The sequence below is a fragment of the Balaenoptera ricei genome, chromosome 11 (assembly GCF_028023285.1).
Source record: "Balaenoptera ricei isolate mBalRic1 chromosome 11, mBalRic1.hap2, whole genome shotgun sequence".
Taxonomy (NCBI): Eukaryota; Metazoa; Chordata; class Mammalia; order Artiodactyla; family Balaenopteridae; genus Balaenoptera; species Balaenoptera ricei.
In genome coordinates this window covers 8,468,629-8,494,741 of record NC_082649.1, presented here as the reverse complement: position 1 = coordinate 8,494,741, position 26,113 = coordinate 8,468,629, and the positions used below count along the sequence as shown (strand labels likewise).

The 26,113-nt window shown below is 39.6% G+C and overlaps 1 protein-coding gene across 1 annotated transcript in view; it reads right to left on the bottom strand.

Annotated features, from left to right (window-relative positions):
- SYCP2L (synaptonemal complex protein 2 like) overlaps positions 1-24,523 on the bottom strand; it is a 67,942-nt gene extending 43,419 nt beyond the window's left edge. The window contains exons 1-14 of the mRNA XM_059937764.1: positions 24,512-24,523; positions 23,126-23,194; positions 21,362-21,499; positions 21,147-21,266; positions 18,173-18,277; positions 17,741-17,765; positions 13,131-13,216; positions 12,932-13,020; positions 11,170-11,204; positions 9,897-10,039; positions 7,819-7,871; positions 7,144-7,189; positions 4,904-4,996; positions 4,744-4,804 (exon numbers count right to left, since the gene is read on the bottom strand). Coding sequence (XP_059793747.1) covers positions 4,744-4,804; positions 4,904-4,996; positions 7,144-7,189; positions 7,819-7,871; positions 9,897-10,039; positions 11,170-11,204; positions 12,932-13,020; positions 13,131-13,216; positions 17,741-17,765; positions 18,173-18,277; positions 21,147-21,266; positions 21,362-21,499; positions 23,126-23,194; positions 24,512-24,520 — 1,072 coding nt within the window. The 5' untranslated portion in view covers positions 24,521-24,523. The remainder of the gene's footprint in view (positions 1-4,743; positions 4,805-4,903; positions 4,997-7,143; positions 7,190-7,818; positions 7,872-9,896; positions 10,040-11,169; positions 11,205-12,931; positions 13,021-13,130; positions 13,217-17,740; positions 17,766-18,172; positions 18,278-21,146; positions 21,267-21,361; positions 21,500-23,125; positions 23,195-24,511) is intronic.
- Between the last annotated feature and the right edge of the window lie 1,590 nt (positions 24,524-26,113).

The window sequence follows — 26,113 nt, the reverse complement described above, 5'->3', positions numbered from 1 at the left end:
AAAAATGGGCAGAAGACCTAAATAGACATTTCTCCAAAGAAGATATACAGATGGAAGAATGCTCAACATCACTAATCATTAGAGAAATGCAAATCAAAACTACAATGAGGTATCACCTCACACCAGTTAGAATGGGCATCATCAGAAAATCTACAAACAACAAATGCTGGAGAGGGTATGGAGAAAACGGAACCCTGTTGAACTGTAGGTAGGAATGTAAATTGATACAGCCACTATGGAGAACAGTATGGAGGTTCCTTAAAAAACTAAAAATAGAATTACCATATGACCCAGCAATTCCACTACTGGGAATATAGCCAGAGAAAATCATAATTCAAAAAGACACATGCACCCCAGTGTTCACTGCAGCACTATTTACAATAGCCAGGTCATGGAAGCAACCTGAATGCCCATCGACTGACTAATGGATAAAGAAGATGTGGTACATATATACAAGGGAATATTATTACTCAGCCATAAAAAAGAACGAAATTGGGTCATTTGTAGAGTCGTGGATGGATCTAGAGACTGTCATACAAAGTCAGAAAAAGAAAAACAAATATTGTATATTAATGCATATATGTGGAACCTAGAAAAATGGTACAGATGAACCGGTTTGCAGGGCAGAAATTGAGACACAGATGTAGAGAACAAACGTATGGACACCAAGGGGCGGAAAGCGCTGGGGTGGTGGGATGAATTGGGCAATTGGGATTGACATGTATATACTGATGTGCATAAAATTGATTACTGGTAAGAACCTGCTGTATAAAAAATAAATAAAATTAAATTAAAAAATTAAAAAAAAAAGTTTTGCTTACATATCAATGATCATATTTCTAGAAAAGAAAAAAAAAAAAAGGATGGGGACTGGCCACCAGAAAGATCAAGGTGTGGTTAAAGGGTTGGAACTTCCACCTCCCCAACCTTCAGGGAGGGCAGAAGGGTCAGAGATTGAGTTAATATTCCATCATGCCTACATGATAAAGCTTCCATAAAAACCCCCAAGCTATGGGGTTCAGAGAGCTTCTGGGCTGGTGAACACAAACGTTCCAGGAGGGCGATACACCCCAACTCCTCAGAAACAAAAGCCCTTGCACTTGGGATCCTTCTGGATCTTGCCCTGGGTATTCTCTTCATCTGGCTGTTCATCTGTATCCTTTATTATATCCTTTATAATAAACAGGTAAATGTAAATGCGTGTTTCCCAGAGTTCTGTGAACCATTATAGCAAGTTTCAAACCCGAGGAAGAGCTTGTGGGAACTTCTGACTGGTAGCCAGTTGGTCAGAAGTACAGGTGTCAACCTGAGACTCGCGATTAGCATCTGAAGTGAGGGCAGTCTTCACTGTCCCTTCATTCTCCCAGAGCTTCACGGTGAAAGGCTCTCCTCCTCTTCTGCCACTTCCTTTACTGCCTAATCTAGCCCAAATTTCCCTCTTTTTCTAGTATGTAACAGGAAAAATTAAAAATAATAACGCAAGTGATTCTTGTTCATATAAATTCAAATTAATTGTGTCTGTGGAATGCAACAATCTAGTCGTACATGTATTTGTAAATTAATTTCAGCATTGCTTATATCTGTGATTCTTTGTATTCTCCTGGTTATTACATCTTATTAATTTGCTCATTAATTAATGAAATCTTTTACCCACATTTATTTTATATTTGTATGCGGGTCATGATTTTACCTTTTCAAAAATTACCCTTTAACAAAACACCGAAGTTAACTTATGTACACAAGAAATTCCAGCAAGGAACGCTCAGGGCTGAGGAAGGATTACCTTATCCTAAGTAGTCCCATGGGAGAACCTTCAGTTAAGAGTTCAAGGCCAGGAAGGATGGATTTGTTCTTTCCAGGACTTGTATGATGAGAATCATGTTATCCATTATACTTTTCACCCTGGCTTTCAGGAAGCTAAGCACCAAATTTGTTTTTTGTTGTTGTTTTTTTAATTGTACAATTTTCTTTTCTTTTCTTTAAATTTATTTTCTTCTTGGCTGCGTGAGCCTTCGTTGCTACACACGGGCTTTCTCTAGTTGCGGAGAGGGGGGCTACTCTTCGTTGCAGTGTGTGGGCTTCTTGTTGTGGAGCACAGGCTCTAGGCGCGTGGGCTTCAGTAGTTGTGGCAGGTGAGCTCAGTAGTTGTGGCTCGCAGGCTCTAGAGCGCAGGCTCAGTAGTTGTGGCGCACGGGCTTAGTTGCTCCATGGCATGTAGGATCTTCCCGGACCAGGGTGCAAACCCATGTCCCCTGCACTGGCAGGCGGATTCTTAACCACTGCACCACCAGGGAAGCGCTAAGCACCAAATTTGAATCTCCATGGTGGCCAGATCAACCTTCGTGATAGACATTTTTATTCTTGTTTGTGGTTCCAATTTTCCATTTCTATTATTTTGTTATAAATATGCAAGCTGCCCTAAATCCTTTGTGAAAAGTAGTATAAAATCCACATAATTGCATAGTATTTAGTTTTAACTCTTTAGTAAAGCCAATTACTTAAAAAATGATTATGTGTATTGAGTTATTTTCAAAACATCCCTTTTTTAAAAATAATTAATTAATTTATTTATTTATGGCTGTGTTGGGTCTTCGTTTCTGTGCGAGGGCTTTCTCTAGTTGTGGCAAGTGGGGGCCACTCTTCATCGCGGTGCGTGGGCCTCTCACTATCGCGGCCTCTCTTGTTGCGGAGCACAGGCTCCAGACGCGCAGGCTCAGTAATTGTGGCTCACAGGCCCAGCTGCTCCGTGGCATGTGGGATCTTCCCAGACCAGGGCTCGAACCCGTGTCCCCTGCATTGGCAGGCAGATTCTCAACCACTGCGCCACCAGGGAAGCCCCCTTTATTTTTTAAAAGACCCAATTCAGGAATCCTGGTCAAGTGTGACTAAATCTGAAATACTGAACTGGACCAATACCTTACTTCTACCCACCCAGAAAAGGATCACTCCTGACTCCATGCCCCTCAACTCTACCTACCAAGAGGAGAAGAAAGGTGAATGATGGAGATTTAAGAAGGGGGAGTCAGGGCTTCCCTGGTGGTGCAATGGTGAAGAATCTGCCTGCCAATGCAGGCGATATAGATTCGATCCCTGGTCCGGGAAGATCCCACATGCCGCAAAGCAACTAAGCCCGTGCGCCACAACTACTGAGCCTGCACTCTAGAGCCCACGAGCCACAACTACTGAAGCCAGCAAGCCACAACTACTGAAGTCCGCGCACCTAGAGCCCATGCTCCACAACAAGAAGCCACCACAATGAGAAGCCTGCGTGCAGCAACGAAGACCCAATGCAGCCAAAAATTAAAATTAATTAATTAATTAATTTTTTTAAAAAAAGAAGGGGGAGTCAGAGGGCTGATATTTAAATAGTTTGTACATACCCAATTATTAGTATAAATATGTGGGAAAGGGAGGGCAGGTACTATAACCATTTTTAAAAATGGTGGTACAGGACTTCCCTGGTGGCACAGTGGTTAAGAATCCTCCTGCCAATGCAGGGGACACGGGTTTGAGCTCTGGTCCAGGCCACAACTACTGAAGCCCACGTGCCTAGAGCCTGTGCTCCGCAACAAGAGAAGCCACCGCAATGAGAAGCCCACGCACCGCAACGAAGAGCAGTCCCTGCTCGCCACAACTAGAGAAAGCCTGCACACAGCAACAAAGACCCAATGCAGCCAAAAATAAATAAATAAATAAATTTTTAAAAATAAAACAAAATAATAAAATTACAAAAAAAATAAAAATAAAAAATGGTGGTACAAAACATAAAGATGGTTGACAAGGTAAATGTTAAGTGTAGAGTTCAGTAGTGCTAAGTATATTCACATCGTTGTACAAGAGATCTCCAGAACCTTTTCATCTTGCAAATCTGAAACTCTGTACCCATTAAACAACTCCCCATTTCCCCTTCCCTGCAGCCCCTGGTAACTAACCACCATTCTACTTTCTGTCTCTATCAATTTGACTACTTTAGATACCTCACGTAAGTGGAATCATACAGTATTTGCCTTTTTGTGACTAGCTTTTTCCACTTAGCATGATGTCCTCAAAGTTCATCTATGTTGTAGCAAGTGTCAGAATGCCCTTCCTTTTTAAATCTAAATAATAGTCCATTGTGGGTACAGATCACATTTGCTTTATCCATTCATTCGTCGATGGACACTTGGGTTGCTTCTACCTCCTTTTTTTTTTTTTGGTTGCACCAGGTCTTAGTTGCAGCAGGCAGGCTCCTTAGTTGTGGCATGCGAACTCTTAGTTGTGGTATGCATGTGGGATCTAGTTCCCTGACCAGGGATGGAACCCAGGCCCCCTCCATTGGGAGTGCAGAGTCTTAACCACTGCGCCACCAGGGAAGTCCCTGCTTCTACCTCTTGACTCTTGTGAATAGGCTGCAGTGAACGTTCGTATGCAATTCTCTTCGAGTCCTGCTTTCGATTCTTCTGGATATATATCCAGAAGTGAAACTGCTGGATCATATGGTGATGATATTTTCAGTTTGTTGAGGAACCATAATCATTTTTACAACGAGAAAACCAGGCAAGTCATGGAACCCCAAAGTTACAGAGTGGAGGACTCACTAATCTTTTGCCCTGAGCACAGCCTTCTGTCCACAGCACTCACCACCTCCCCTCCATGTCAAGTGCAAGCAAAGTCTGCTCGGGAATTAACTAAACATACACTGCAACTGTAAACAGAAACAATACTCAGGACTAAATGCGGGGTAGTTTAGAATTAACATCTTACCTATTATGCTGAAATTAATCATTGCTTCCTTCAAAAGTCTTACTGAGTCCCATAAAGCGCTCTTGGAAAAAAATAAGTGAAATTCATGAGCACATAACACATACTTGGATATAAACACTCTCTACGCACTTAGGTCTAAACAGGAATCGAACATGATTACCTCAGGATTGTTTATATAAAAAGTTACACTCTGAGATCCTAGGTTGAAATCAATCCAAAATTTCTCTAATTTTTCATCTGCAGGTTTTCTCATCTGTAAGATATAATTTCAGCATTAATATCATATGAAAGGGTCAAATGAAAATTACTCCATTAAAAACAGAACTGCTTTTCCGAGAACAACTCTAAGATTATAGGGTCACCGTCTATTGCCTTACTCATTTCTGCAAAATAGGAGGAAGGTTTCAATTTTATATAACCAATCTATTTCTGGAAAAACCCTACTATACTTAGCAACTTAATAGATGTTTAAATGTGTCAGATAACTCTAACCACACAAACTTTTTTTTCTGGTGCGAATCACAGAGAAAACTGTTCTATGTTAAAGCAGTAACAATCCACACTGCCTATGGATAGAAACTTCTAGCAAAGGAGGTACTGTGGTCAAATATAAATGGTGACTTGCCATCTAACTTACCATATGTTAGAATAAGGCTAAGACCTGAAGATTTCAAATTATCTTCATTTTAATTGATAACAGTCAGCCCTCTGTATCCACGGGTTCCGAATCCAAAGATTCAACCAAATGTGGATTGAAAATATTTAGGAAAAAGAATTCCAGAAAGTTCTAAAAAGCAAACCTTGATTTTGCCATATGCTGGCAATTATTTACATAGCATTTACATTGTACTGACAACTATTTGCATAGCATTTACATTGTGTTAGGTATCAGGTGTAACCTAGAGATGATTTAAAGTATGTGGGAGGATGTGTGTACATTATATGCAAATACTAAGCCGTTTTATATAAGGGACTTGAATAACCGCAGATTTTGGTATCCACGAGGGATCCTGGAACCAGTCCCCCATGGGTACCAAGAAATGACTGTATTATAAAATAAACATATGCTCTTAAAGAAAGAAAGAAGGAAGGAAAGAAAGAAAGACGGAAAGAAAAAAAGGAAAGACGGATTCAAGCAATATGATGCTAATAGAAAGAGTAAATATCTCCTTCTCTGTCCCTCAAATTCCCATAGGTACCTGTCCATAGGAACCATTAACAATGCCTTTGCTTCTTCCCAGATGTGTTCTAGACATACTCAGGAAGTATATACAAAGTTTTTATTCCTCAACAATGGGACAAACACTAGACAACAATTCTTCCACTTGTTTTCCAGTAAATAGCATTTCTTGGCCATTGTTCCGTCATACGTGTCTACTTTTTAACAGCTATAGAGTTGAACAAAGGGTTTTTTTTTTGAATTTTATTTTATTTTTTATACAGCAGGTTCTTATTAGTTATCTGTTTTATACATATTAGTGTATACATGTCAATCCCAATCTCCCAATTCATCACACCACCACCACCACCCACCCCCTTCTCCCCTTGGCGTCTATACGAACAAAGGTTTTAACACAAGTCTATGTCACGGGAAGCCAGTGTAAGGACCCCTACTGAAGCTGATGGAAATCTAGAAGTCCTAGAAAGAAGAAGCAAGGAGAGATTGGAATCCTCAGACAACCAGAAAGAAAAATAGACTTGAAATACAGGAATCAGGCTACCAAAATCAGTTCTAGAGAGAAAGAATGCATAATGTAGTCGTGAGCTAACGGCTCAGCTCACAGAGGCCAAGAAGGGGGTCCTCAACCCAAAACAATGAAATGGTTAACTAGAACATTCTAGAGACACGATCCAGGAAACTTCAGCACAGTCCAGGTTCAGAGACCCTTGAAAAGTTTACCTGGACATTGAGATGCTGCAGGTTGGGGCACTTTTACAGGAAGGACCTTGTGCCTCTAGAAACCAAAGAAGGGAGTGAAAAGAGACTGTTCAATTTTGGACTATAAAGTACAAGGCAGAATGATCTAGAGAAAGGAGAGTGACCCTAATTGCTGGGGATAGAGTGGGAAGCATCTACTGGGTGGAAAGAAGCAATGGACTTGCCCTACTCCCTCCAATCCAGGCGTGAATAATGTTGTTCATCAATAGGATAAAATAAGGCAGGGTTCCTGTAACTGACCTCATGAACGCAGTATAAACCCTAAAATTCCTTTATGTAGAAGTAACACTAGGGCTCTTCAATAATAAGCTTCAGAGTTGAGGCCTAAGAGGAAAAGCAAGTTTCCTTTTTTAAAAAAGCCCTTCTGTGTAGCAAGAGCCATTTGGCCTGATGTAAACCTACCTATGGGTTTCACTATACACCCCCCACCCTCACAGCCCCTGAAAGAGAGACAAACATACCTCATGCTCATCAGCAAAAGCAGCAATGCATGGAAATGAACAGACCCTGCAAAACACCTCACAATTAAAAAGTGAAATAAAATATGGATGGATCGCACACACGACCTACGGATGTTCTATAAACAAGCATGTATAACTAGGTACGCCATTATGTCCCTTGGTACAAAGTATGAAAGGGGCTCTCAAACCTACAAATGGAGATCTACCATGGGCAGAATTCAAATCTCCATCTGGCAGTCTACAAGCCAGGTTTTCTGGTACTATATATACCTCAACCCAGCTGCTTGGCAAGAGTCCCAACGAAAGGAGTGAATTTGGTCAATATTTTCTCATCAAGGACTTAACTGTCCATAATATGTCTTTCCCTAGTAACCTCAGATCTATAGGAAATCGTTCTTCATAAAATCTCCCTGGAGGATATAAAGTTACAACTGTTCCAAATCACAAATAAATATGTTAAAGACTGAGAGAAATCATTTTTAAACACACACGAATGAATCACTAGGCAGAATGTGTCTAATCTTCTGAGGTTTCTACTCAATGGATAACTTAGTAATGCTCAGTAAATTCTGTATCCTACATTCTCTCCTAAAACAGATCCTAGAGTTTTTTTTAATATTAGACATTTTCAGAATAGAATTAGTCAATAAAGTAAAGCTCAGAGAAACGTCTTACCTTCTTTGGTCACCAAGTCTGTCATTTAGGTGATTGAGAAACCGTCTACAATCCTTCAAAGTAAATAATGCAAACTTTTTTGTTAAAAAAAAAAATCAAGATATTTAATTTCAATACTACCCTTTGCAGCATGTAGAGGCCAGTGTTCGCTACTACATTTCCAGGATCCAGTGACATCACAAGGCTTCACAAGGATTCATTATTAATTACGATAACTAAAATAATACTTTGTGTCACAAACAGGAGGCTCCAGACCCATGTTCTGAACCCCCAGCCACGAGACTTGCAGCTGAGGAATGCTTAGGTCTCCAAAAGTTTTATGTGCAGGAACAAGCAAGAGAAATACCTCTTACTGATGACCTGGATTGTAATATTTCACTAACCCACAGGGCACCCATCTCCCTACCGTCTCCCCAGCACAAGCCAACCACAAACCCATGAAACTTATCAATTTGGGGTTTATCCTGGTGTATTTAACCACTGTAGATTTTCCTTATCAGGAGTTCTCTAACCTGCTCCTTCCTGGAATCTCTCTCCCGCTAAAGGTTCTAAGAATAAAGAATACGTTTATAGTTCTCCCAACCAACAGCGACCAGGGAGGCAAACTGTTACCCCCAAATTTCTAAAACCAAAGAGATAACTGATCCAGACTTTTATCCCTTTTGTTAGCAAGGACGGTCTGTTGTAGTCAAACAGTCCTCACACGCCGTGTCTAGATTCAGCACTCAATGGACATTAATGTGAACTTTCATCTAAAAGCAGTTCCACTAAGAAGCTGACGGCTTTAGGGGGGAAGTGATTTGAGAAAGAGGATAATTACTTTTGTCTTATGTTCCCCTAATTTCCCTGCAGATGAGAGAATCGCACAGAGGGGAAAGGAAACTAATACTGGAGTGCCTACAACATCTCAGGCACTTTTAGTTTCTCTCATTTAATTCTCACAATTCTGAAGTTGGTTTTATTCCCATTTTACAGATGAGAACACTCAGGCTTCATGAGTCAACTATCAGCTCCAAGGACATATTGCACAACACAGGGGATATATAACCAGTATTTTATAATAACTATAAATGGAACTATAACCTCTAAAAATTGTGAATCACTATACTGTATACCTGTAACATATAACATTGTACATCAACTATATTTCAATTAAAATTTTTTTAAAAAAACAAAAGTCAACTACTTTGCCAAAATGTATACATCACATCAGTCGGGGAGGTGGGACCCAAACCCGACTCATGGTATTCCCATTTAGATCAAACTGCATCCCGGCTAAACAACTACTGCAGATCTGGCAACGGGCTTAAAGTCAAATTTAACATATTTAATAATATATCTGTAGGTTCGGATTTAATAAAATCCCAAGTGCTCAGCAGTTTTGACCAGAAAGGCTTTGTTCAACATGAGCACTGTTACTAATAATTTTAGCTTTTCCTACAGAATCACCCTCATTTTAAGAACTTTTTTAAAGGAGAGGGAAAACATTTTAGCTATTTTAGGATGAAGGTGAGTATACAGCAAAGCCATAAACTACGTCTGTGCTACTTGAGGACATAATCACAGTGACGCCGGGTTGCATGGAAGACACCGAAAATTATTATTCTTCCAAACCGTGAAGGCTGGAGGGCTCACAACACAAGCACCCCGTAATACTCCTCTGCCACCAGAGCACCCATGCCAGCTTCAGCCTCCTGTCGTCATGCCAGCTGCTCTCTGCAAGGCTGAAATGCACATTCTTTTCTTCTCCAACTCTCCCTACCCTTCAAGGTTTGTTGAAAATCACTTCCCGCTCCATGACATTGTCTCTGACTGGATCCATCAAACTCACACAGTTCTGTCTCCAGGCTAAGTTTCCTGTAAAGATGTCCTAACTGTATGCTGGTATCTGGTCCACAAATATTCTGTTTCTATTACCCTCAAGTTATTTCACGTAAGTGGGAAACAGGAAGTTTAAGAATGGCGACGTAGTCACATTTAAGACAAAAATCCTCCCCTGAGCCCAACATACAGGAAGGCGCTGAAAGGATGTTTCATAAATATTGATTAAATGGAATTTTCATGACCAAGAATCTCACCGTCTCAAATTCTCGATCCTTAATTTCTTTGAAAGCCTCAGCAATGGTATCATCTTCAAACCACTGATGGACAAAGTTTTCCCTTGATTTTCTCATGGTCAGTCTACACAATGCTTCACAAAGAGCCACCTGCTGGTCATAATCTAGAGATTAAAAATACGGCAGACATGGATAATTCTGGGCACAAAGCAAAAGAAAAAATGAGTTCCACAGATCAGCATTTGCTCTAAGAAGGTCCATCTTAGAAGACTAGCATTGTGTCTTATAGTTATAAGCAGCAAGACATATCCTGCAGCAATTATAATCATTTAAATTCATCTGTAAGAAATATTAGGGGAAAATCCAAATGATAGGTCAGTATATAACAAATTTTTAAAAAATGATATTTCTGCAATTTATATTTTAGATACATTAAAACATTCATCAAAAGCAACTTTGTCCAAGACTCACAGATAGAACAAACTAGTGGTTACCAGAGGGAAGGGGGGAGGGGCAAGATAGAAGTAGGGGAGTAAGAGGCACAAAGTATTAGGTATAAAATAAGCTACAAGGATATATTGTACAACGTGGGGAATACAGCAAATATTTTATAGTAACTGTAAATTGAGTATAACCTTTAAAAATTGTGAATCACTATATCGTATACCTGTAACTTATATAATATTATACATCAACTATACCTCAATTGTTTAAAAAGCATCCTTATCCAGCCTTAAATACGTCTATAAAAATAAAATCCTAAGAAACTGTAGTACTTCACAGCAGATAAACAAAACTACACATATCGACATGTTTAGATTTCAAACAATTTTAAAGGTAAAAAGCAGGTTGCAGCTGGATATGCAAACTTAAATTTGCAAAAACAATAATGTATGTTGCTTGTGAATACACAGAATAAAAGTACAAAAATATTCTTGAAAATGAAAAACAAATCCAACTCAAAGGATTACCTCTACAAATAGCGAGGGGAATTGGAAAGGGGTCTGGACACAGGGGCTTTACCTGTAACTCTGATTTATTTAAAAAAGGATTTGAAGCAAATGTGGAAAAAGGATCAAATTTGACTACGCTCATTGGTGAGTAAAGGAATATTCATTAATTATTCTTTATGGTTTTAGCATGCTTAATGCTTTCATCATAAATTAAATACAAAAATCTTAACTTCTATTTTTAATTTGACCATAACTTATTCCCCATAGTTCCAAGATGCTCATAAAACCCCCAATGTCCAATATTTAACATTCTAACATTTAAAATTCTTAATACTTCTTACCACCCACAGTCAAGATTGTCCTTGCAAGGTCTTTCCTGAAACATTTAGATAAATTTCATTTTACTGAGATGAACATAAGTAAAACTCTACTATATTGGCACTAAAATTTTAATCCAAGATGTATATTTTTGAAAGTATTTCAAATTCATTGTCAAAATTTCCTCAACGTCACAAATACATTTTTATGGAAAAATTGTCAAGTTTATATATTAATGACTTACATATACTTTTTACAAAGAAGCTAGAGCTACTATACATTCTGAGGTTCTATTTCTCCCTCTGTAAAGTGAATTATAATTTGATGATCTCTGAGGATTCATCAAATGCTAAGATCCTGGAATTTTACAGTCACCTCACCAGCCTGTGTGGATGCATACCCTCTTTTTTTTTTTTTTTTTTAACATAGTTTGACACCTGGAAGAAATGATACAGTAGGTGCTGTGGGTCTTTCCTATAAGCTTTTGGAACTTATTTTAAAAACTGATAAATTTAAGTTAGAGATGTAATGGGATTAAGTTATCACATTATTGTAACTAACACAGACTCCCATATTGCATATTCACTTAAGAATTTCAGTTAAATGCTAACAAGTGTTGATGTTGATTTTTTAATATCTGAAATAACTCTCACGTTAAAGAATGGATTTAAGAAATCTTGTAGTAGTTCAGTTTCTCATAATAAATGGATTGATTTGTCACAATTAAATAGAAGCCTTAGAACAGCACCACTGAGAGTTCTGCTTACTTTTATGTTTGCAGATTTTACATTTGACTTGAAGTGCAGAACACTCAAGAACTAGACTAGAACACTCAAACACTCAAGGCAGGACCACTGCATTGGTTTGAAAACTTAGCAGAAAACATCAGGTCGGCTTCTCTCCAGATCTAAGTACACCACTAAGGGTAATGATTAACTAATCTATTCAATGAATACTTTGTAGGAAAAATTAAGAGAAAACACTGCATCCTGCAAAGACAAATTAAATGGACAAACATGATGAGCTCCATGCTCACCAATCCCGTCTTTCAGGTCTACACTATGATAAACTGGGTCACCCTGCCTCTTGCTAGTCATGGCTGCATGTCCCTCGAATGATGGTGTGCCACAGTGATGTCACCGATGCTGGCTGGTGGTCAGCACACAGTCACAGGTTTAGGTTCAGATTTCAAAACAGGGTGCTGGTGTTGCTTTTCCCATGGTCACACATTACAACCTTCTCTCCAAATTTCTATGTCCCAGGAACTCCATAATTGTGAGTGGGTCACCAAAAACCCCAAAACCCATCCCTTGAAAAGCAATACATGCCCTATTGGTATAGGTAATAGCTGGTAACCTTTGAGCATTTGCTCTCTACCAGGTAATGTGCTAATGGCTTTCAATGGATTGCCTGATTCAACCTGTACAATAACTCTATTGATCAGTGTTAAAGTTGACTCCATTTTACCGATGAGCAGACTGAGGTGTAGTGAGCTAAGACTGTGCTCTAGAGGAGCAACCAGCATAAGTGGCCAAACTAGGATTTGAAGCCTGAGGTCTGGCACCACAGTCTGTATGCTTAACATTCTCCCATGAGTCACTAATCCGGTACACATTCACAATGAAAAATAATCTATAGCCTGAGAAAGCATTTCACCGCACAAATTTGATGGGGAAGAAAAAAAAAACAACAACCCAACAACCCAAGGAGAACAAAGACTGAGGTGGTACAACCCGGAGAGATTTTGCCCTTACATCACCACCTAATCGGGTCAAGGTCACGTACATAAGACGACACGAGCCTTCCGACAAGACGAGTTGTTTTCTCTCTTCCCGAGGTACAGCTTGCAGAATGCAGTTCAAGTTCCTCAGTGCCTGTTGGGAGTTGGGGAAGGTTTTCACGAGGAAGAAACAAAACGGAGACCTGGGCACGAGCTTCTCCACGGGGTCCAGGGCAACTGCTACCAGCACTATTTGCAACTCACCTCCCGCTGGATCAAACGATTTACACTCTCTTCTGTCACCAGAAATCCTAAGGTAAATGTGAAGGAACCCAACAGCTGACTTTTCCCTGAAAGCAGAATTTTCAAAGAATCAAACTGATGCTAAAAAAGAATAAGGAAAGGACTCCTGCACAGCAGGAAGAGGCAAAGGCTGAACAGCCATGGGCAGTAAACATTTTAGAAATGATGTAGTCTGAGCAAGGGACAAATCACAGCCTGCTTCAAGATCTAGAAGCCCCCAGGCCACCATCGATTTGCACGGCATAGACGCCCAGTGAGGTGAACAGCAGCAGCACGTGCAAAGGGTGACTGTCTGTGATCACTGCATCTCAGGCAAAGCTACTTTTTTGTCCAGAATGAACAATGTACAAGGGCAGCTCCTGCACACACTTTCCCGCTGTTTCTGTGCATTTCGTACATTTGTGTATTTTATAGAAATAAAAATTTTATAATGGTCTTATGGTAACAGAAGCAAGAATTTTTAAGTAAAGCGTTGGTCTTTGTTAAATAGCTTAATCATAGAAACTGCAATAGCTACTTATGTCAGAACGTAGTAACAAAACAAGGTATGTGGTAATGCTTTATGCTTATTAAACTTAATAAATATTATTAATTAAACTTTATTTAATAATAATTTAAGTTTATTAAATTAATAAACTATTAATATTTCATTTATGCACATTGTGTTTAGATATGACAGTGGTAGTGTACACTGCAAAAACGCATGGTAAAGTCCTACCATTACTTTGATAGGTTCAGAGGTGCAATTTGGATATGTGAATTTTTTTTTCTTTTAACCACACATTGCATACTTTTTAATCCCCATATAACTCATGAAATTGTGGGAATCCAAATCAGGGAGTAGAAATTTTAAAAAGATCCCTCTTCAGTCCAAAAAAGCCACATTGATACTGCTGAATGATTTCTGGAAACAAGAAATATGGCCAGGGGCTGAGCCAAAAACTTGCCTGCCGGCTTAAAACTTGAGAGAGAGATTGTAACAGAGCCCAGGTGACCCAGGTGGACAGCAGGGGACCCTAGAGACATTTATGCACTCTGTTAACCAGCAAGTATCAGATGTCATTCGACCTTTTCACTTAAAGAGTAGTAAAGAGAAACTAACAAATATAGCCCTATGAAAAAGGAAGGAGCATAAGTTAAGAGGTAGCAAAAAAGTGACTTTTTGAAAAATGCTTACTTCAGGAAATAAAAGATAGAAAAGCTGGGAAGCCAAATCAAAAGCATCTGATTTATCATCTCAAAACTCAAAAGAATGTGAATTCTATGAAATAAAAAATTAGATTTGTAAGAGAAGGCAACAGTATAAGATGAACACAGAAGTAAATGAGAAAGAAATATGTAATATGAAAATCTAAGCCATTCTGGATATTTCAAGCTGAGAGAATCTAATACAGGGAATTAGTTACAAAAACTTAGGTAGCCACTACCACCCCCTATACATCCCTGGAAAGCCACGGGGAAGAAGTGGTATTACCAGATCCCAGGAATGAAGGTCACCTAGCAAATGCTGTAGCCACAAATAAGCCAGAGTCACAGGAACTATGCAGTCACTTCCCAGAGATAGCACCTCAGCAGAAGGGAGCGGGAGAAATGTCCTTCCTACCTCCAATTTCCTGCCATTGGCTAAACCTGGCAGGCAACCAGTTGGTTAAAAAGCCTAGGAAATTGTTCTCTGCAAAGTAGAGAGAGAGGAAGGCAGAGAGAAATGAATCTGAGAGCAGAGGTAGATCACCACCACCCACGGGTTTCAAGGAAGCAAAGATGTGAGAGCAGAATTGAAGTCCATAGTGGAAGCAATGAGAGCAGAATTAGTTAAAGCATCGGCTTCCAAGAAAAAAGTAGCAATTGCTCTCAAAATACACAGGAAAAAACGAGTGGGAAAAAGATGTGAAGACAAAAAAAAAGATGCAATGGATGAATAACAGATAATCTTAGAAAGAGAAGAGAATAGAAAGAGTAACTGTAATCATCCTTTCCCACCTCCTCTCTGATATAACAATTATGCTCTTGGGTGGCACTAACTAGCTCCAGGGGTGGATCCTCACTGGCTTAAACTATGCAGGGGCATGCCATTCATCTTTTCACAGTGATCGGTTCATTAAGGGGGTGGAGGTGGGGGGACACAAGCAGAGCCAAGCTAGGGCTTTCTTCTGCCGGTTGAGGAAAGTGAACATTTCTCCCCCAGGAAGCACGGCTCTGGGGTTGCTGGCCGCCGTCTTGCAAGCACTAAGGGAGACCAACTTGAGCTCAAAGACAAGACTCGGAGGAGGCAGAATAGAAAGAACTGCAGGAAACAGAGCCTAGCTACAGCCAAACTGCTCCTGAAACTTCCTGTCTCTGACTTTTTAGTTCCTTGAGCAAATTAAGTCATCTTTATCTCTTAAGGCTGTTTGAACTAGATATCCTGTTACATATACTGAAAGCACTTTAACTCAGCAGTTTTCAACTAGAGGTGATTTTTGCTCTCCTACAGCGCTCTTGCAATATTTGGGGATGTTGTCACAACTGGGGGAGTAGCAGGGACTGCTACTGACGTCTAGTGGGTAAAGGCCAGGGATGCTGTTAAACATTCTATAATGTATAGGACAGCCCCCCCAAACAAAGATTTATCCAACCCGACCCAAATGCCAATATTGCCAAAGTTGAGAAGCCCTGCTCTGATAAAATTATCAAAGAATAAAATTTCCCAAGCTAAAGTAAGATCTGATTTCAAAACAACTCATGAAGAACCACATAAAACAACCCATGTGCACATGTGCTCACAACACTCAATATAAGACAGTGAAACAGTTTTGAGGTGGAGACTCTGGACTCTGCAAAGCAAGAGTTATATTGGATAAAAGCCACAAGAACACTCTTAAATGATAAAAAGCACTGACCATGTTCCACCCACATACCCTAATAACCTCTTCAAAATGTATTATAGCAGATGGAGACGAAGCAGAATAAAGAACTCAAGAATGAGAACATCAGGCCATAAACAAGCTGGTAGTGAGCCCTAAATAACTACTGTAAATAAGATTGCAATACAAGGCAAAGAGCAAATACTATTTACAAAGACATATATATATATATATAGATATAGATATAGATATAGATATAGATATATATATATATATATACAAATAATACAGGACTAAAACCCTGGATTAAATTAAATAAATCTGGGTAGAAAATGGAGGAGGAATAAAAACATGTTGAATTCCTTGCCATACATAAAGAAGAAATAGGTGCTATCATTTTGGCACTCTCATGTTGATGTTGATAATCAAATTAAGAGTAACAACCAGAAGAATAAAACTAGGACATAAGCCATTCAAATCACTAGAGAGGAGCAAATAGTGAAAGAAAATATAATCCATATAGCAAAGCACAAAACAAAGGAATCATAAAAATGAAACACATACAGTAAGGTGAGGTCATGAGGGTGAGGCCCTCATAATGAGATTAGTGTCTTTATAGGATGCCAGAGAGTGGCTTACTCTCTACCCGTGTGAAGACACAGCAAGAAGGTGGCTGTCTGCAAGCCAGGAACTGTGAGAAAATAAGTTTCTGTTGTTGAAGCCACTCAGCCCATAGTATTTTGTTATGGCAGCGTGAGCTGACTAATGCAGTCACCTAGAGCAGTGTTTCCTCCATTGGGGACAATGGAGTGATTGCAGGGACTATATGAACCTATTAAGTGGTCCAAGCAACAGCTATAGGCTCAACAGATCTCTCTCATATGTATTTCTTTCCAAATATGCAGTGTACACACACTGTTGTAAATCAATAAAAGTTTACTTTTAAAAGTTACAAAATTCAAAGTAGTTTTTACCACTGGGTATTTTATCAACCAACTTTAGAGGCAGGAACTATCACTTATGAAGTTCAGAAAAAACTGACTTGCAAGTATTTGGATCTGCTGACTTAGATTATGGAGACCTCTTTCTAAAAATCAACCAAGCACCATGCACACTTAAGCTTCTAGCTCTAAATGTCCTCAATTTACGAGGTACCATCCACTGTAGAATGTAGTGTCAATTTAATAACAGCTTTTCAAAAGAAAAATAAAAAGAGGGACAATAGGGAACAGACATATGCATTTTAAGATGGCCCCGATTTGTGCATCTTTGAATCCACAGTTTCATAATTCAAAGTGTTTGTTGGGTTACCTTTAACATGAGCCACATTGAACACCATCATTGCCCTAACCTCCAAATTATCTACTTTTTGAGCTCTTTAAAGACAGAGAAAGGCATGAGAATCGGCTCCAAGTTAAATCAGTAATAGCTAACTTTGGCTGTTTTGGAATGATGAAAGTGGGTCTCCATCCCTGATTGGAGCTAAATGGCCAAACGGTGGCAGGAGCAGCTCAGTAAAGATGAACCGCAGGCAAATGAGACACACTTTACAACAAAATTCATTTTGGCATCACAATATGACTACCATAAGATGGCCAATTCATGCAAATATAATAGTTAAACCCACTTCACTTTTATATATCATTTAGATAAATATTCTTTTCTCTAAACAGGAATATTCTATTAATGAAAGGTAAACAGCCAATTAGTAGTAAATAATACACTTACCTTTCCTACTACTTCTGGAAATAATCTAATAAAAAGAAAGAAAAAAGTAAAGCTCGTATTATTTTTAAAAAGCATTATAAACTATAACATTAATGTGTTAATGCTGATAATTCTCTAACGGGCAGGAGTTGACTTTAACTACAGTAGAAAAAAAATTTAGAGAAATCCTATTTGACTTTCAATTACTTTATTAAAATCAGCCTATCACCTCCAATCAGGTGAATAATATATTTGAAAATAAATCACCTCATGTTTCTATAACATTGTTTATATACATTTGTTACTATTTCATATAATATTTCTAATAATAAAATATGAGAGTCTTTTAGAAAAACCCACATCTTAGAAAAACACAAGTTTTATGAACAACTTGAAGATTCCTACAAATTACCAATGGTATCTGCTCAGTAAAGCATCCAACCTCATCCTTACCATGGCTGTGTCAAAAAAGTCTTCTGTCACATTAATCAGAGATGTGTCCGAGGCTAGGTCTGCCATGGTCAGAAATCCTGTTGTTCTTTCAAACCAGGAAACCATGTACACAAGAGAAGAAACACTGATGCAACCTCTGTGACTGAATAGCTACTGCTCATTCGATAAAATTTCACAACAGAGTTCTATAATTTTAAAGACCCTTTTCCATTTCACTTAGGCCTGATTCTGAGGCCCCCATCTAGAACACTCCAGAATGGAATCAGACTGCTACAGAGTTGCAACAAGTTCTCAGATACCAGCAAGAACTGGAGACTTTGCCAGGATAATCAACACCAGAAAGGCTTGTAAAGGGGGCAGTGAGTGGTTAAGAGATAAATGAGCCTTGTCAACACAGGAGAAATTCCTGTTACCTGGGAGGCTGTAGAAAACAAGTCATCAAATATCAAAGGACATGCAGATTTTAGAAAGTGCTCCAGAAGTATGCTAGTACAGTACACATGCCTCAGGCCTGGCCATCTTCCTTTTGTCAAAAGCTTCCAGCTAACTGGAGATTTTTTTCCCCATAGGAACATATATCCAAGTTCATATTACATTGCTAGAACTAGTGTGATTTAAAATTAACTTACATAAACCTTCCTAGAACATACTTATTCAACAAAGCAAAGGCCATCTTTGGACCGTTTTATGCTGAGGCTAGTCACTCTTACTAAAAAAAAAAAAAGAAAAAATCCTAGTTAGAAGTCATCAGTTGACCAAGAAGTTAGTGACATGAGTTCGTGGTGAGTAACTCTTATAGGAGTGGGGCCTTGGAAACTTTGTCCACTTAGAGCCAGGAACCCAAGGTACCAGCTGAAGACCATGGACAAACCCATCAGCTCTCCATCTTGGCTGCACGTTAGGAAAACCTGGGGAGCTGTGAAACGCCCTGATGCATGGGACCCGTCGTGGATCCAGAAAATCAGAATCTCTGGTGATGGGACCCACGCAGTGCATCTCGTTAAAGCTCTCCAGGTGATTCTAAGGTACAGCAAGGTTTGGAAGTCACTAAGCAATGTTTCTTTTATCTCAAGTCAGACAAATATTTGCATTTGATTGAATCATCCATCTCCTGAAGCAAACCTTTCTCCAACAGCCCGAGGGAAGAAATGTCCCTCTACACAGCAAAACTCACCACTAGGGTGACATTTTCTCCCTCCCCATGTTCATACTCAAAATTCTATGCTTTTAAATACATTTTTGTCACTATTCTATTTATGCCCCCAAATCGTGTCCCCCTCCTAGCCCACCAAAATACACTGGCTGAGTATAGATTCAGAGAAGTGGGGGAAATGCCACATTACTTGATCGAGACTTGGACTAGGAGGTCACTCTGAAGCCATTTATGTGTCGTGATCATACATGGTAAGCTATACACCAGCTGCCCTCACAGCTGCGTCATTACCAGAAGCCAGATGGTTACTGACAGATGCAATAGCTGTTACTCATTAAGCATATGGTAAAGGACAAGTTAATCTTTCTGCATCTTCAAGTACAGGGCCAAATATGTTCCTTTCTGTAGGAAATTCTTATTCTATGGAGAATAACTTCCCAGCACACTTCATGTTGAGCCTGCAAACACAGTGGGCTTTAGAAGTGTAAAATCTAGTATCCCATCCACTTTGATAATATCAATCTATTCTCCTTGGCCAAAACCTACATGAATTAATAGTACATGCTTTAGAATGTGTTTAAATTATGGCTATGGCATTTCCATCACCAGCTAGAATTCCAGTGGGATGTGGAAATTCCTATTTGGTTTCAAAATTCCAGTGGAGACTTGATCTGACACTTTCAACCTTGGGATGGCATTCTTAAGTCTCAATAGGAATTTCAGTTTGGAGCAGATCCCAATTCATTCCCCCAAATCAGCTTAAGGCTCCAAAGTACCCCTGGGACATCCCTGACCCATTTCCTTTGGAGTTTTTGCTCTTTTTCCCTGCTTCCTGTTATCTGCCTGAGTAAGTGTATCAGGGAGTTAGATGGGGCTAAATGAAATATATAATTCAAAATGAACTATACACGGCTTGCGTAAATACAGCCCTGAGATTTACACTCCCACCCACCCCCTACCCTAGCCGCAAACACTTTTAAAGTTCCTGAGAGAAGTTAGGAAAGCCTGGAGTTTACTCTCTCTCCCCCATGGAGGGGGAGCCCCATAATTAGAGGCATTTTAAAGTGAAAAAGGACAGAGACATCTCCTTGGCCCAACCTGATCTTGATAAACTTCAGGTACCAAAGTCCAGGGGGTAAATCAGAGATTTAATGGCAGCCGGACCACCCTTCTGCCCTCATGTTCTCACCAATAATCAATCACAGGGCTGCAAATCTTATCATGAAAAAAAGAGAAATGCAGCAAGAGACTTTGCAAACTCCGCTTTGCTTCCAGATGCCATTATTAAGGCACGCATGATGTTACCTCCTGATTAATTAAGAACAGGTCAGAATTGCGTAACTGGGGTGACTTAGAATAAGCAAAAAGTATTTTGGCATTTTTTTCAGACTCAACTAGGATTTTAGAAAGTTGGAAAGTGGGCTGTGGCTAGGGGAAGTATTTGATAATTTATCCAGGTCCAATCTTGTTGATAAAGTTTATTAACATAGTTATGGGGGAGTGTGTAACAGTCCACTCTCTCCATCCTATGTCTCCAAATTCACTAATAAAAAACATACTATTACTGCAATGGCTTATCGAAGGGAGGAGAGGGCTGTGTCCGACTTATTCCTGTACACTCCCCAAAGTGCCCTGCCCACCCCATACATCAGGAAACATATGTGGAACTTAATTTTTGATTGGATGTAGGCAACAAGCACTGGTACCGATTCCTTTTCAAATTTGATTTCAAAGGAACATAAAATACCAAACTAGGCAACTGAATCCTCTGTAGTTCTTTAAGTTACCCAAACCCATACAAAATGAAAAGATGACACTTATCTTTGGGATCAGTCCCTGCTGAATTAGCAAAGGCTCATCTTCTCTGAGGCCATCAATGAAGAATCGCTGAACACATCTCAGCAACAGTGAAACACACTGAAATTCATTTTTATCCAGTGCCTTGGGATTAGACCACACTGAGTTAAAAACCTTACATATAGTTACACATTGGCATTCTGGTTACAAACCAAAAAAAAACAAAACAACTCACTTGCCTTATTTATTGATCTGTCAAGATGGTGTAACAAAAGATTATTATATTTTTGAGGAACGTGGCGTTCTCTCTGTGGAAAATATTCTTTTATTTTCTGTAATCCTTCATCATGGAATGCATTAGTAATAAGTGACTGAAGCTGGAAAGTTGATAGTATGAAAATTACTATTTTTCCCCAAGAACATTTATTTCACAGTAATATTTCTATCATTATCAATAATAATTCAGTGCAGAAATAGAAGGTAAATATAGAGAGTTATATCTTGAACAGTAACCATGCAGACAATGATTTTGTTGTCTTAAGACAGTAGTTGGCAAAGTGTGGTTCCTAGACCACCGGCAGCATGGGCATCACCTGGGGACTTGTTAGGAGTCAAACTCTGGGCGCAGGGCCCGTCAGGTGATTCTCATCATGCTAAACTTTGAGAACCGCTGACTTAAGGAAAACTACACCTGAATTACAGGTATCTGTGGGTAAAGAGACTTTATCCTCCGTAACGTTGGAAATTCTAAACACTATAAAATTCAAGCCTATTATCACTTATTAAGTTACATAAATGCTCATAATAGAAGAAAATGAATTCAACAGTAATAACTACAGTTAAAGGCAATTGATAGATATGCAAATTGCCATGATGAATGAAATTGAACTTCTCTGCCTGAAGGCTTGTTAAGACCTATTTCTAAGTGTGTATGTGTAAATATATATTTGAATAACAGATATATTCTTAAATATCTGTGCTATAAAAGGTATTTTTAAAATGCAGTCCAATTCTACAGGCTAAATTACAATATTCTTTTAATAAGGAGTCATTTTACTACATACAGCCTGAAATTCCACTTTTCCTTAGTATTCATTTAAATAATGAGACAGCATTTGAAACTAAACATTTAAACAGATTTTTTAGGTTGCCATACAGTAAGCTTTTTTGAGACACGTGGGTTAAGTGTTCTGTAGATGTTATTTAATCCTCACCACCAATCTAGCGGCTAGACTCCTTATCTGGGGATAATAATAGCAAGGCTGTATGAGATCACCCAGCTGAGAGTCACACTCAAATTCTCTGACTCAGCAATTCAGGCTTCTTCCTACTTAAAACTCTGCCTGGCTTCTCTATACTCAGAACAAATCCAAACCCTTTGCCTTGGTCTGCAAGGCTCTGCACGATTCGATCTCTGTCAGCTTCTCCTGCCTGATTGCCCTGCTGAGTCCTAGCATAAGTCAAGCTCTTCCTTGCCTCAGGGCCTTTGCGCTGGCTGTTCTATGCCTCGACTGCTTCTCCCCACCACTTACCATTCTGGCTCCTTGTCACCCCTCAGATGTCAGCTTCAGTATCATCTTTTCAAGTAGGTCTTCCAGGACCTAAAGTTAGTCAAGTGCCTCCCTCCCCCACCCCCGCAATTATTCTCCATCACAACACCCTGTTCCTTTTCTTCCTACCACCTTACTTTTGTTCCTAATCTGTCTCTGACTCTCTGCCAGGCTGAAAGCTCTATGAAAGCAAGAATTGTGTCTGTTTTGTTCAATACTGTCTACCTCCACCTAAAACAGTGCTAGGTACAAAGTAGATTAGGATATTAGTAGGGTAATCAAAGGCAAAATTGACAAGACGTGGTGATAAACTGGATGTGAGAGATTAGGGAAGTAGGAGAAGAGGATTCTTCTGCCTCTTGTTGAGCAACTGGAGGAAAAAGTATGCTGATAGCCCAGGAAACACAGAACTAGAGACAGCACACACAAAAAGAACACAAACTTGATCTTTACATAGAAAGCATCCTGTGCCACGCCACTCCCATCCTTTTCCTGAACAGGCTGCAAAGGAACTTCCTTCTCCTGTGTACAAAAAGAGATATTTTTTAAAATTTTATTTCAAAGAAATGCATTAACTTTTAAAATAAAGGTTCATATTGTTTTCCTGAACAAAGCTTTTTGTTCATTCATGCCACTAATTATAGATCTAAGACACTACTTAAAAAAAAAAAACAAAAGCTTTATCCAACCTTCTTTAACACTGCCTCTGACGAATACAAACTATCACAAGAAGCTAACATCACTGTAATAAATGATCACAAAAAATAAATTTAAACTCTATAATGGCAACTATAAAAAAGACTTTGAATTAATGAACGGTTTTTAGAATGAGAGCTTGTAAAACAAAGTTTTTCAGAGTGCGTTTCAAGGTCAGTCATGAGTTTAAGCTTTATGTTTCTGACTTATATGAATTTTAAATGTGACCCTAGGACTTAAAACTGAAACTTCAAGGATTGAACAGCAACAACAAGAAAATTTACAAAACATTGAGTAATGGGTTGGTACACGTTTTCTTCAAGAAGTAATCCCTGGATCTACCAACCTCGTTTTCACAAACATGCTAAATAACAGCATCTCATCTGCTCACTTCATCCCAACAATCAAAGAATAATTTAAAAAAATTTTATTAACCTCTTCCAAAGAGGTTTAAAAAAAAAAATCTAGCTTGGGCTAACGGTCCTATATGTACTTGACCACCATCCTTAAATGTCAGCATATTTTACAATAATATCATCATTATTATAAATATGAAAAACAGGATGAATTCAAAGACCAAAATCCATATTTGTTTTTTTTCCCACCAGCAGTGTATTCAGTAAAGTGAATGCTGAAAAGTAGGAGCAGTAATGGTACCAATCCACCTCCCACCCCGCGACCCCAATCCCTGGGCGGCGGGTCCTAGCACTTGGGACCGTAGACCTGGGGCCCCGGGTGGGTTAACGTCATTGCACTTTCTACTCGGCGAGGGAGAAAACGGGCTGGGAAAACGTCCCGAGCAGCTTAATAAAGAACCATCTCGTTGCCTTCAAACATTAATACTCCAGTTCCCCCTTCTCCGAACGCTTTACTAGCGAGGGACCAGATGTTTCTACCCCGCCTCATGCACTCACTGAAAGCTGCCAATAAACTCCAAGCAAACCTAAGGACGTGAAGCGCCCCAAGGGCCCCCGAAGAGCTCTTCCCCCGGCGGCCGGGGATTGCAGCCGGCGCCGGGACTCTGGGCGAGCAAGCGAGGCTCCGAGCCCAGAGGCCGACGGACGCGCGCCCTGGCGCCCGCCTCGAGCGGCGGAGAGGAGGCCGGGGTTCGACGGGTGCCCGGCTCCGCTCGAGGTCACTCACCTCCCGCATCCCGAGGCTCCCGGCCGGCCGCCGCGCACCCGCCCCGGGGCGCACACCCCGCCGCTGCGCCGCTCTCAGCCCCCGCGCTTCCGCCGTCCGAGGCCCGAGCGGGTGGGGATGCGCTGCGGCGAGAGCCCGGGGAGCCCGCGGCTCCCGGATGCCAAGCTTCCCCGGAACTCTAATTAATAAACCCGCCCCTGAAAATCTACTCGAGTCCCGTGTTTGAGGAGCGAGAAACGCTCGCGAGTTAACTAGCAATCAGGGTCAGGCCACCTGGGCGCACGCACACGCACCTTAGGAAAAGCGATTACTTAAAGGATGTAAACATGTCGGCGAAATGCTGAACTGATAGGCGTCCCCCGTGCGGAAGCCGGCTGCTTTCTCTCCGCCTTTAACGGCTGGTAGAGCTGACTGTGATCCATTGATACGGCTATAGACGGAAACCGAACCTTCCCCATAGGAACCAGATTTGTCCCCGAAATTGTGACTTTATTCCTGATATCACAAAAGAAGTGTTTTGTTTTGTTTTAATACATACCCCGGTGTGCTCAGTCAAAATAAAATAAAAACAAACAAACATTTTCATCCAGTCTGCTTGTTTTCTGCCCACTTCCTTTAACCCAACAAGAATGTGTACTTATGGCCCGGTTTAGGCTGATAGGTTGTCTGTTATGTGAACAGGGGTGGCAAAAATAAGTTGGGCTGGAGTTTTCTTTTAAAAAACAAGCAAGCAGACAAGACCTCTCAAATCCAAACATTCCTTGTAAAAAATCAACTTGTGTTATAAGTAGATGCTATGGGTATTTCGTGTCATGACGTTTACAGAAGATATTTGTTTACATCAAACCAAAACATACTATAACCAGCATCTCTGCATTGTACCTCCAAGTCCATTCAAAACAATACATATGGCGGTGAGCAGCGCTGCACTAGGAGAAAAAAAAAAAAAAAAAAAAAAAAAAAAAAAAAAAAAACAATACATACTTATTTCAAAGCTCATCATATCCATTTCCTGGCAAATATGACGTAAATATACGTACATTAATTTACCTATTTTGATCGAAACCAAGTAAATTCAAAGCCCTTTTCCTTTGCTTTTGTATTAATGGACTTTTACTATTTCAAAATACTAGCCAAGGAAGAACCAGCTGTGAATATAAAGTGTTCTGAATCAATGCAAATATTAGTGCAGGAAAAACTGAAGGATAATAACAAATAATCAAAATACAGTTTAAAAGCACTTTATTTTAGTGAATAAAACAGGTAATACAATAAGAATATAATATAAAAACAAAATTAAAGTTTTCTTAATATTAGTTTAAAAGTTTTAATCAATTATTTTCAGACTTTGGGGAAAACATACATCCTTTCAAACTATATGGTTGTTAACATAGTCAAAAATTCAGGAGAAATTAAAGATAACACCACAGACAACAGCATTTATTTATTTTATTTTGTTATATTTTCACTTTGATTAGCTTCTTTTACTAACATGTTTTACCCAGACATAATTTTAGGGCAACTTGGAATATGTATTCTAATTCTGCTCCAACTAAATATGGTGGAGACAATGACATTTCTTTGGCCACCGGAATCTATTTA